This window comes from Nylanderia fulva, unplaced genomic scaffold (assembly GCF_048542155.1).
Source record: "Nylanderia fulva isolate GAGA-0341 unplaced genomic scaffold, ASM4854215v1 Scaffold75, whole genome shotgun sequence".
In the NCBI taxonomy this organism is placed as follows: Eukaryota; Metazoa; Arthropoda; class Insecta; order Hymenoptera; family Formicidae; genus Nylanderia; species Nylanderia fulva.
Genome location: NW_028190862.1, coordinates 473,634 through 486,061, shown reverse-complemented (window position 1 = coordinate 486,061; position 12,428 = coordinate 473,634). Strand labels below are relative to the sequence as shown.

The following is a 12,428-nucleotide window of genomic DNA, read 5'->3' as shown; positions in this document are numbered from 1 at the left end:
AAGTACGTAAAGAGCTTAGTGCCTGTTTTAAACAGGATCATGCTTCTTTAGCTTCATAGACACTCTTCCAACATTAATCTTATGCAGATCTGCGCGCCTACATCAGAGAGAGCAAGTATGACAAAGAGATTGAGATGATGTATGAATCGGTCAGGGATCTGCTTAGAAGTCTATATGATCACAGCATCAACTTGATCATGGGGGATTTTAATGCCAAATTGGACAGGGCAGAAGATCGGATCTGGTTGGAGAGTTTGATTTGGGGCAGTGCAATGAGAGAGGGGACAGATTCTTCGAATTTTGCTAGGAAACAGAGATGGTGTTAACCAATACATGGTTCAAGCTGCCAAAACGTCGCCTATACACATGGAAATCACCTCTCGACTGCAGCGGGTTCCGGACCGATAAGGAATCCGATCGACTACATACTGATAAACAAACTCTTCAGAAACACCATAAAAAGAGTCACAACCTACCCTGGGGCAGACACTGGCTCGGACTACAATCCATTTGTGGCCGACAAGGCGCTAACCTTAAAAAGGAATAAAAGGAAACCTGCTGTCAAGAGGATCGATGTTTCGAGATTGAGCGCGGATGACGTGAGAGAAGGGTTAGGGAGGATCTCAACAGCGGGTTGAACTAAATACATACGGATTCCAATAACAATATTGTTGATGTAGACTGTCGGTGGAACGAATTTAAACGTGTGGTCCTGGATGCCGGTGCCAGACACTCGAGCCCATCTCCGACCACCAAAAAGAAAGCATGGTTAACGGAGGATATCTTGACCTTGATGAAGACGTCGATTACTTAAGAATAAGTCGGTAGAGTACAAGAGGATGCAAAACTTGATAAGAAAGAAAATCAAGGCAACAAAACAACGATGAATGAGCGAAAAATGTAGAGAAATGGAAGATTTTATTTCAAAACACGACTCATTCAAAATCCACAACAAAGTGAAGGAGGTGGTCGGACTTTACAAAAGGCGATCGCCCATGACAATAACAAACGAAGCAAACAAGATCATACTAGAGGAAAGCGAGATCAAAAGCGTGTAACAGAAGTACATAGCCAAGCTATTTGGGGACAACAGGACGGAGGTAGAAATCGACCCAGACAACCTTGAAGACCCTGAAATTCTTAAGTCGGAGATACTGCATGCCATTTCAATAGTCAGCAACAGGAGGGCCCACCCGGACCAGATGAGATTCCAATAAAGTCGATTAAACTTATAAACGAGGATAACGTAGACATAATCCTAAAACTATTCAACCAAATCTACAACTCAGGAGAGCTTCCCGAGGAGTGACTGAGGTCAATTTTTATAACTATTTCGAAGAAGTAACATCCGAGAAAATATGTAGATTACTGGCTAAAAAGTCTCATGAGCCATACGTTGAAAACTTTTCTCCGTGTTATCCATGCTCAAATCAGATCGAGATGTGAGCAGGACCTGGATGACACGCAATTCGGGTTCAGGAGTGCCTTCAGGATGCGAGAAGCACTCTTTGGCTTCAGTGTCTTTCTGCAAAAGTGCCGAAACCTTTACCGGGATGTATTTGCGTGTTTCATAGACTATGAGAAAACATTCGATCGAGTACATACATCCATATTAGGCTCATCGAGCTTTTACAGGAGGTCGGAATCGATGATAAAGACGTTCGAATAATCAAGAACCTGTACTGACGACAGAGTGCAAAGATAAAAATTGGCAACTCTACAACTTCCGGAATGGGCATACGGAGAAGTTAGGCAGAAATGTATCTTGTGTCCCCTTTTGTTTAATCTTTACGCGGATAGAATCTTTAAGTAGACCATATGTGACTTGGATCTCGGAATCAAGGTAAACGGAGTACGAATCAACACGCTCAAATACGCTGATGACACGGTCATCTTGGCTAAAAACATTGCGAATCTCCAGCTACTCCTTAACAGAATCTTTGAATCCGGTCTCAGAGCAAGGCTAAATATCAACGTGAATAAAACAAAGCTGATTTTCAGTCGGCAGAGCCATGACTCTGCGTCTCTGCAACTTGGTGTAGGGCGGGTCACTTCGTTCAGGTATCTGGGCTGTTTGATCACCGAGAGTTTGGATCCGGACCGTGAGATTAATCGTAAAATAGAATATGCTCACGCCATTTTTAATAAAATGAGATCCTTTTTTTGCAATGATAATTTGAGCTTAAAGCTTTGCCAGAGGATGGTCAAGTGCTACGTTTGGACCGTTCTCTTGTATAGAATTGAGGCGTGGACACTTAAAATAGGCAATGAACCGCTTGGAGGCCTTTGATTGGGAGATGTGGTTAAACAGACGAATGCTCAGGATCTCCTGAGTAGACAAAGTGTCTAATAAAGAAGTACTGCGAAAAACGCGCACGAAACGCCCGGGAAAAAATGAATTATATCTAAGTAGATCTATTACGGTTAGATCTAAATGTTGGAATAGATGTAAAGATCTATTTAGATGTACAAAGATCTATTTAGATGTAAAAAGATCTATTTAGACCTTTTTGGGTCGAAATAGATCTGTTTAGATCTAAACAGATTGATGTATATTTAATAATAAATGTCAAAAAATTATATTTATTTCATTAATGGCCAGTTTTTTCATCTCCGGTTACAATTATCGGCCGTATAAGTTCTATTTCTATTTCTATCTTATTTCTTATTAAAATAAAAATAGAAATAGATCTCATCTGGCAGATAACTTAAATCGAAGGTGAAGAAACTGGCCATAAATCTAAAAGTTATAGATATATAAAAAACCAAACTTTTGTAGATCTCGGTAGAAAGGTTCCAATAAGAGTTTTGTCATTATAATCTTTATTTATATTATTATAATATATGTATAATCTTTAAAACAATTTATCACATAAAATAAAATAAGTATTAGAGTAACTTCGTATTCTAAATTTTTATACAATACTCCATAACTTTTTAATTTAATAAAAAAAAATAATAATAAAATAAATATAAAAATAAAAACAAATAATCACAATATTAAACAATAATTATTTGTAAAAAGTTTTAAAGTTATACAATCAGTCTCTTTGTTTTAATTGCGTAGATCTTAATTTTGCACTCAATGCACGTTTTATTTCTGTATTACTTGGTATTTTCCAATTTTGCCTTGTCCCGAAACTTTTAGCATAATCTGTAGAAAAAAAACAATAATTTAGAATTGTATTAAAATTATGAAATTCTCATATTATTGTCATTATTATTATTATAAACAATATATCTAATAATAATTATTATACTTAATAATTATTAAGTATAATAATTATTATAATCTTATTACATATATAATAAAAAACCCAGATAGCACAACTGTTCAAAAAAAGAAAATGTATTTGTATGTCACCAATTTGAGTGCCGTTTTAAATGCATATAGAATTTATTTTATAAAACATTCTATATGAATTTGATAAGCAACTCAGATTTGATGGCACATATAAATAAAATTTATTTGAATTATTTTTTAACAGCTATCTGAGGACATTGCACCAAAACACGTTTGTTTACATTTTAGTTATTATAATATTATTATAATTAATTATTATAACTATTATTTTAATTGTTTATATTATTATTATCATTTTTTTAATTACCGATAATAGCTTTTACTGTTTTTGAATCAAAACAATCATATTGTTTGTGCTGTCTTTCCTTCCCCTGAGCCCGGGGAGCTTGTCCGGTAAAAGTGAAATTTGTAATTTGTTCCGGATTAAAGACACCGTCCATAAGACGACGAACTACACTAGTGACTTTACTAGCAGAAAAAATTGTCATAATTAATATTCGTCTTATGCAATAAATTTTACTACGCTTATCAAGTAGTACCATCTGAAACAATATTAGATACATAATAAAATTATTAACATATAAAAACATTAATAACATATATAAACATGATAAAAACATTTTAATAAACATTAATTAATTAATTAATTATCACAATAAAAATAACTTTTAAATTATTACTTTTTCATCCCACTCTTTTCCATAGAGTTGATATAAATTGTCAATTTTAAATTCTAATTCATCCTTTGATCGCTCACTATACATTTCTTCCTCATCCTCATTTTCTGTTAAATCTTCACTGCTAGACGTGTCATTTTGTTGAGCAGTTAGTGTATTGCGATTAGAGTTACTTCTTTCCTCTTTATCAATTAAATTATCATTTGTAGACAATTCAACGTTCTGCTGAGTACAAGTCTCGTCTTGCGAAGAGCAGTCTTTTTGACAAGACTTATTTTTTGTAGCAGCCTCAAACGTTAGTAGTGAACCAGCCGAAGTTGAAGCAAGTAGTTCTTCAGAACGTAATATATTTCGAATATCCTTAAAGATATTCAAATCTTTATATACGGCGATGTTTAAAATCATTCTAAGTAAAACAATTACACATTATAGTTTTTATTAAAAACAATGTTTTTAAATAAATTAACTTGTTGTTAGAGTTAGTTAATAATTAACGTGTAGTTAGTTAAATTATAAACATTACATGTATCATAAATTTTACATTATATATTAACCTGTTTGCTTAATTAAATAATTATTTTAAAAATTAAACTATTATTGTTTAAACTTAAAAATTAAACTATTATTATTATTATCTTGTAATATTTTAAGAAACATTTTAAATTTGACATTTAAATGTTTAGATGTTTTAGTTTTTTAAAATTAATTTATGTGTGTAAACAGCTTAATAAGTTTTATTTTATATTGTGGTGTGTGTGTGTGTGTGTGTGTGTGTGTGTGTGTCTATGTATATACATATATATTTATTATTTTATAATATACTAATAAAATAATATAACTTGTAAAAAATAGACTGTTTATACCTTTTTTGTAATATATAATGGTAAATTATTTTCTTCTTCAGGAGAAGTTGACTCATCGTCAGCTTTAGGAGTCTTTTGTTGTGTAAAGTTTTCAGTTTCTTTGAGTAATTTATCAATCTGGTCTTCAAATCTAGTATTTCTTTTTGATTCTGATTTTGTAACATTTTTTTCTAGAATTGTTTGTACAAATATAAATATAAAAAGGTAATATTATTCGTTATTAGTTGAATAAATAATTTATTTATTAATTGTATTTTGAACAAAATTAAGAAAATACATCTTTTTTTAAATTTAACAAATATTTTATATGATGGAATTGTATGAAAGAATAATGCTTTGAATAATTCTTCAAATAATTGCTAATTAATATAAAGTTTGTTTAAATAAAATTAAATATATATATGTATGTATGTGTATGTATATATATATATATATATATTTTTTTTTTTTTTTTAATTTAATTTAAACAAAATGTATATTAATTATAGCAATTATTTGAAGAATTATTCAAAACATATATATCTATTTATATTTATATATATGTATATTATAGAGATTTACCTTTCTTTTTTCATTAACATTTTTGTTAATACTTTCTGAAATGTTTTCAGTAGAAGAAAATTTTTTTGGTTTTTTTATTTACCGTTTTTTTGAAAGTATATTGTTAGCATTCTTTCTTTTCTTCTCATTAATTTCTAACTCTTGAATACGATGTCTCTTTTCTTTTAATACTGATTCATTGTCTGAAATATAGTTTTAAGGTTAGGTTATTTAAGTATATGTAAATTTTAACACAATTTTATAACATTTCGAAAATTATTTGTACCTGATATCATAATAATGACACCTTCGTATCATAATCTAAAAGTTACTGTATCACCTTCTTTAACGGTGTCATAATCACAAAAGACATTTTGATTATCTACGATGCATAAAGATTTATCTTCAATACACTTAATTAAAAACATCGCGTTATTGTTATTGTTAAAATTACACACTATAAGTGAAAAAAAGTTGTTCGTAACAAAGGCAAAAATAACCGATATACGTGATATAACGTGATAGCAACGAGGCAACTTCACCATTTTGCTTTTCTGGTAATACTAAAGCCTTGTGTCCACGATTCTAGAACTTCGATCGAGTTCTCGAAAACTGTAGCTAATCAACTTGAAGCTTTTACAGAAAAACGATAATTTTATATTTTAATCATTACATTACATGATGCAATCTAATGAGATCAAAAGAAGAAATGTTTTGATTGGTTTAACTTGTGACGCGACGCGTGACGCGCTCAGTGCGAACTCAACCTGAGTTCTAATCCGAGCGTGGTTGAGGTCGTTAGTTCGCGCCTAGCCATATCCCAATGTCCCAATGTATCTCGGTACGGAGAGTCGTGCCTCAGATGTAACAATATTCTTTTATTAAGATAAAAATATTAAAAGGAAATAAAAAGAATAAAGATTAAAGGAAGTGAATATTTCGATTAAGGCTACTACGGTGCCGATATAATCACTAAAATATATCCACCGTGAGTATGTCGCTAGATATTAACCCCTTTGAAAGGCACATTTGAAGGCATATTAAACTCCGAGAAAAAATGTTCAATGGCAAATACAGTTTTTGTACATATTTTTCAAAAAACATGTGGTTTTATTTATTAATATATAATTATTGTACGACAATTTTAATAAATAATGAATCTAAAATAATAAACAATAAATTTTTAGTATTTTATTATATATTTAAAATATTAATGAAAATGTAAATAAAGTGTAGAAAAGAATAATATATAAATAAAAAGTTTGCTTTATTATTTTAGAAAACTACTGAAACACAATAAAATAAAAATGTCATCTGATGAAGATAATTATAAACTATTTGTTACAAAAAGAAGAAAGTATAAACTATGGAAAGATGATCCATATATATTGGTAATTGCACTTATCATATTAGTACTTTATAATAGACAATTTATGGATGTTTACCATTTGAGAACACAAATTGACACAAGCATCATTTTGTCTTTGTTCAATATTCAAAAATAACAAGAATAGAATGATGTTTAGGTCGACTTGTGTCGTTAAATATAAAGCACCAAATATGTACAGGGTTAAACAAATAAACGATGATAAAGAAGCTAGAAAATGACAATACAACTATATTTTATTTTTGAAGTACCGCATAATTAAAAAATTGTTTTACAATAAAAATTAACATGTTATTGTATCATATATATATATATATATATATATATATATATATATATTTACATGTTTTGCTAAAAATATAAATATTTTATTATTTATAACGCTTTAATCAAAATATATTATTATAGAGATTTTACACTGCTTTTTTTATTGACAGTTTTGTTATCAATATATTTGTTTAATACACAAATTCTACAATTTTTTGTGCAAAAAATGTAGCGCCCGTCTTAGGTATAACATAAAAGAATATAAGTAAACGTTTTGAAGTAAGCTTTTAAACACATATTGATTATAACCAAACTGTCGCCAAACAGTATTTTAGGATCCCTTTGAATTTTATCTACAATATTAAAATTTATAAAATAAATTAATAAAAGGTTATTATTGTAATTAAAACTTTTTTCTTCTTTAGATTCCATCTACTACGATACATCGATGGGGAAAAATTTTAAAAAGCTTCGAACAATTAGTTCTGTTGATAACAAAACAAAAGAAATATTCTCCAATTCTTCTTCTAACAGTGATGAAAGCCGTTGTGAAAGCAGTTTAGAATCAACAAATTGCAATATTGAAGATGAAGTTGAAGATTTTTTGTGTAACTTTAACGATAAAATTGAAGAATCACTAGATTCCATTAATGAAGATATTGAGATAAATAATCAGGATAAAAATCTTTTAGAAAAATATATTAGTGACCATAATAGTCTTCATAATCCTCTAGGTATAGTCGTTTCTAATTTATTGTATGATAATAGCCAAACTACTATCTATCGAAGTTTTAACTATTATGAATTTTTATATTCGACACAAACTTACCAGAGCAGCTCTTACAGAATTATTAAAAATATTGCAAGTATTACTTCCTGAGACTAATAGCATGCCAAAAACCAATTTTCACTTATTTCGAATAATTGATAAGACAGTACCACCTTGCAATTTTATCAAACATTATTATTGTAAAAATTGTTTATTTTACAATAATACTAATCCTGTAATGGAAGCATGTTTATCATGTTCAAGTACGGAAAAAAAATTTTTTTTTAATTAGATATAATTGATCAAATAAAGTACTTATTCGAAAACAGAAATCTCTCTGATAAATTACATGTTGCTTATAACAAAACAAATATTAATAATATCCGATATCACTGATGGATCAGAATATAAGAGTTAATTTAAGGAATGATAGAGGTCCATATGATTTAACTTTGATACTTAATACTGACGGACTTTCCTTATCCAAAAGCTCTAAAAGTCATTGCTGGCCGCTTATGTTCACAATTGCAGAACTTCCAGAATATTTGAGAGAAGTATTTATAATTATTATAGGTATTTGGTATGACAAAGATCAAAAGCCAGCAATGAATACTTTTCTTCACCCTTTTTGTAAAAAGTTTATTACTTGTTTTCATAAAGGAATTACTTGGACTCATTCTAAAACAAATGATGTTTGTGTTTCAAAAATTGTTGCACCTCTGTTTATAGCAGATGCATCTGCTAGAGCTCAAATTCTGAATATAGTTAATTTTAACGGTAAATTTGGTTGCAACATTTGTGAAATAAAAACTAAACGTTCTATAAGATTTCAAGGGAAAAGAATATGTCAAAATGTCAGTGGAGTGTAACAAAATATATTCAAGAGATTGATGACTTTTTAAAAAACGTTCAACCTCCGCATTTTTTTAATAGAATGCCTCGATGTCTTTCAGATTATAAACTTTATAAAGCATCTGAATTTTATAATTTTTTATTGTTTTATTCGATTCCAACACTTGTCAATCGTTTACCGGAAATGTATCTTCAACATTGGTTGTTATTAGTTATATCATTATTTAATTTATTGGAAAAAGACATTCCTATTAATCCACAATTAGAAGAAACAGAAGTATTATTGAAATTATTTGTAAAAGATGTTAGAAGGTTGTATGGAGACAGGGCTTACACTTACAATATTCATCAATTACTACACTTATTGTTAGTATTATCCGTGAAGAGATGGGGTCCTTTATGAGCCATCTGCTTTTCTATTTGAAAATTATAATAATTTTATTGCTAATTGCGTTCATGGGACTAAACATCTTGGTCAAGAGATGGTTAATAATATAAGAAGAGCTCAAGCTGTACAAAGTTTGAAATTCCAATATGAATATGATAAACATACTTCCCATAATACTGATCAAATGTTTGAAAACTATCAATTTTTTAATGTAGTAAAAACTGTACAATGTAAAAGCGATACAGAAATTAAGTTGATTGAATCATTACGTTTACGTTTTAAAGATCTAACTTTTTATATAAGAGCTAAAATAAATAATCAACTTTATACTTCCAAAATGTACAAAACTATAAGAACTAATAGTTATACAGTTCAAGTAAATATTAACGATAATATAGTATATAGTATTGTAGGATTGTTAACTCTATGCGTTGTTAATCATATGTTATTATAATTTGATGTATACGCGCATTTAGATAATATAATATGCGAGTCTTTCGAGGATTTGGGTTTTCGTCAGCTCGAATTCCTTTGTAGAAAAACAAGAGTGGGGACGGGATCAGCTGAGCGGCTGAGCGACTTGTAAGAGAGACGAGAGGCAGTCCGCTATAAGCCTCGAAAGGAGAAACAAATAAAATTACAAACCTTGATTCTCTAAATATTTGTGCAGAATATATCTTATCTCCAATACCGAATCCTACAGTATTATTCGATATTTTTTAAAAATATAAAATGATATGTGTTTTATACTGCATTGCTTTAGTGTTCAACACAAAAATATTTGTTCATGAAAAAACAGATACAAAAGTAAAACATAAATTGCCTATTAAAGAGGAAGATACATTTGTTTTTATAAACGTAAAAGACATAAAATTTATATCTCATGTAATAAGGATCGGTAATTATATTTGTAAGCGTCCAAACGAATTAAAAAAAAACTATGTAAACGCATTATTATTTTTTATTATATTAATTTTTACCCCTCCTTATTAAACAAGTTTAAAATTTGTGGTACATATTTCTCAGTACAATAATTTAATACAATAAATAAATACAATATAATATTTTTTTCTTGTTTTATATTTTTAGTTTCTAAATATAAAGTGCACATAAAACATAAGTACATATGTATATATTAAGTATATATTATGTTGTATTTATTGAAAACAAATGTATATGTAAAAATTCACAAAAGTATATTCATTATGCACTATAATTGCTACGCGTATGATTGCACACAAATTACAAAGTAATATAATTTTAATGACAAATATATTGGAACATTTTACGGAAATATTGGAATATTATTAAATTAGAGAGAGAGAGAGAGAGAGAGAAAGAGAGAGAGAGAGAGATCAAATTACTATGTTACATCTATATAGACCTACTTTGATACACTTAGATACACTGAGATATATCTATGTAGATCCCCTTCGATACATTTAGATATATTTCGATACACTTAGATACACTTAGATCTACTACTGATAAGCATGTATATCAATTTAGATCTACGTGGATGTAAATACATCTATGTACATCTACACTGGCAGAGCTATCTAAATCTCCAAAGATCATTTTAGCTTTCAATATACGTATATAGATTTATTTAGATCCATTGATAGATATCTATTTGTATTTACATAGATCTACATTGATAGATCTATTTAAATATGCTTACATCTAACCAGATATGTTTACATCTAAGTAGATTTAAAATTCCATTTTATAGATCTAACGCGATTTAATTAGATATAATTAGATATATTCTATTTTTTCTCGGGCGTGAACTGCTAACAACCATCAAATGCAGGAAGATTGCTTATCTCAATGCATGTCTTGAGGGGTGAGAAATACCATCTATTACAATTGATTCTGAAGAATCGAAGGCCGACGAGGGATAGGAAGGAAGCAGCTATTTTGGCTGAGGAACATCAGGGCGTGGACCGGGATTCGAGGCGTGGAGGAACTCTCTCGTATGGCGGAAGACAGAGATGCAGTCATTATGATAATCGCCGACGTCCGGGAGACCGGACATGGCCCATGAAGAAGAAGTATTGAGTTCTGCTGAAACGCATTTTAAAGAGAAAAATTTGAATTTTTACGCACTTTTTATCAGTTGTGCTATACTCTCAACTGATTCGCTCTGTGCAATCCAGGAAAGTGGATTTTCTATTTATTAGTTTTGAAGTTCTCATTCTGTCATTTGTCATTACAATTTATCATTCCACGTAAGCTTGAAATTTATAATTTGAGAAAATTTTGAATGTGTAAAATGTGATATTTTACATAATGCGATATTGAAAGAGTAACATTCTAGTAATATATTGTGACGTGACGCTTTTGGAGTGCCGTCACCAGGGCGAAAAGCCCGATCGGGTAGGACGCGGGGATCTGGAGCGCCCCTCATTTCGGGGAGGGTGCGATCCGTTTACGTTATTTCGTTTTTTTATTACCGTATTTTTTGCGAGAACCGTAGTTGCACGCAGCGTCGGCCTGTCAATGCGCGTGCAACACGATTCGTAGGGACAAAGACGTAGCGACAAAGACGGCCCGAGAAAGCGGCAGGAGAAGTTGTAAGGCAAGAGAGAGAGAGACGGAGGATGCCGGAATACCGCAGCCGAGAGAGAAGAATGGATCAAGAGTGAGAGAGAGAGAGCACGGGACCTCGCGCAGTTAAGTATCGAGTAGCCGAATTCAATTTATTATCTCTCGCGCAATGTTGATGCCGTACAAATATTCTAGCATACCGAGAGGACTCCGAGTCACACCTACACCTGGGCCGCTCCTGGAGAAGGACGACGGAGGGCCCGGCCAGCCTCCCGCTTGTTCCACCAGGAGAAAAGCCGCAGGAACAAACCCGGAGAAAAATCCTCTCGAGCAGCAGGAAGATCCCGGCGAGAAAACTACCCCGCTAGAGGGGGAGGCGGGGAAGACTTTAGGGCCCCCGCCATCGACCCTATCATCGAGGGAACGCGCGAGAGATCGGCGCGGTGCGGAAGGTACCAAGACGCGCGAGGCCCGGCTCTCCACTGTTCGGTGTACTACACGACAGAGAGGGTGCCTCCAGAGATCCGACAACTCGACCAAGGAAAGACTCTTCGCCGCCGAAAATTGTAAGCCGCCTCTCAGGTAGCCGTAGATAGATGTTGGTCGGTACCGTGTGTGTTGGAGTCCTAGAGTAATTACCGTGAGTACCGCGTCTCTCAATATCGTATCGTTTTGTGTAGGAGAGAGCGGTCTCTCTCACTCTGAGTACCGTACCGCAGGGCCGGCCGACTTCGAGATCGCGAACCGAGCCCTCTCCGAAAAGTGCCGCTGACAGTCAATCGTTTTCGCGAGCGATTATCGTACCGTATAATTTACCGCTGTATTCAGAGT

The 12,428-nt window shown here is 31.7% G+C and overlaps 2 protein-coding genes and 1 pseudogene across 9 annotated transcripts in view; 1 reads left to right on the top strand and 2 right to left on the bottom strand.

Annotated features, from left to right (window-relative positions):
* The window catches only part of LOC146720191 (uncharacterized), a 141,688-nt gene that overhangs the window by 85,977 nt on the left and 43,283 nt on the right, over positions 1-12,428 (bottom strand). The gene's annotated exons all lie outside the window — the stretch shown is intronic.
* On the bottom strand, positions 3,042-6,282 carry LOC114933805 (uncharacterized). The gene is made up of 6 exons (XM_029306388.2): positions 5,671-6,282; positions 5,406-5,587; positions 4,845-5,014; positions 3,985-4,387; positions 3,612-3,846; positions 3,042-3,154 (listed from the first exon to the last, which is right to left on the bottom strand). Exons 3-6 carry the CDS (start codon positions 5,006-5,008, stop codon positions 3,042-3,044), a joined length of 915 nt encoding a protein of 304 aa, XP_029162221.1. The 5' UTR covers positions 5,009-5,014; positions 5,406-5,587; positions 5,671-6,282.
* Positions 8,635-12,183, top strand: LOC146720192 (uncharacterized; annotated as a pseudogene).

Coding starts and splice junctions, on each gene's coding strand:
- LOC114933805 (XM_029306388.2), bottom strand. CDS start 5,008: ATGTTACAAAATCAGAATCAAAAAGAAATACTAGATTTGAAGACCAGA. Junction 3,847..3,984: donor GAAAAGAGTGGGATGAAAAA/GTAATAATTTAA, acceptor ATATTGTTTCAG/ATGGTACTACTTGATAAGCG. Junction 3,155..3,611: donor AACAGTAAAAGCTATTATCG/GTAATTAAAAAA, acceptor TTTTTTCTACAG/ATTATGCTAAAAGTTTCGGG.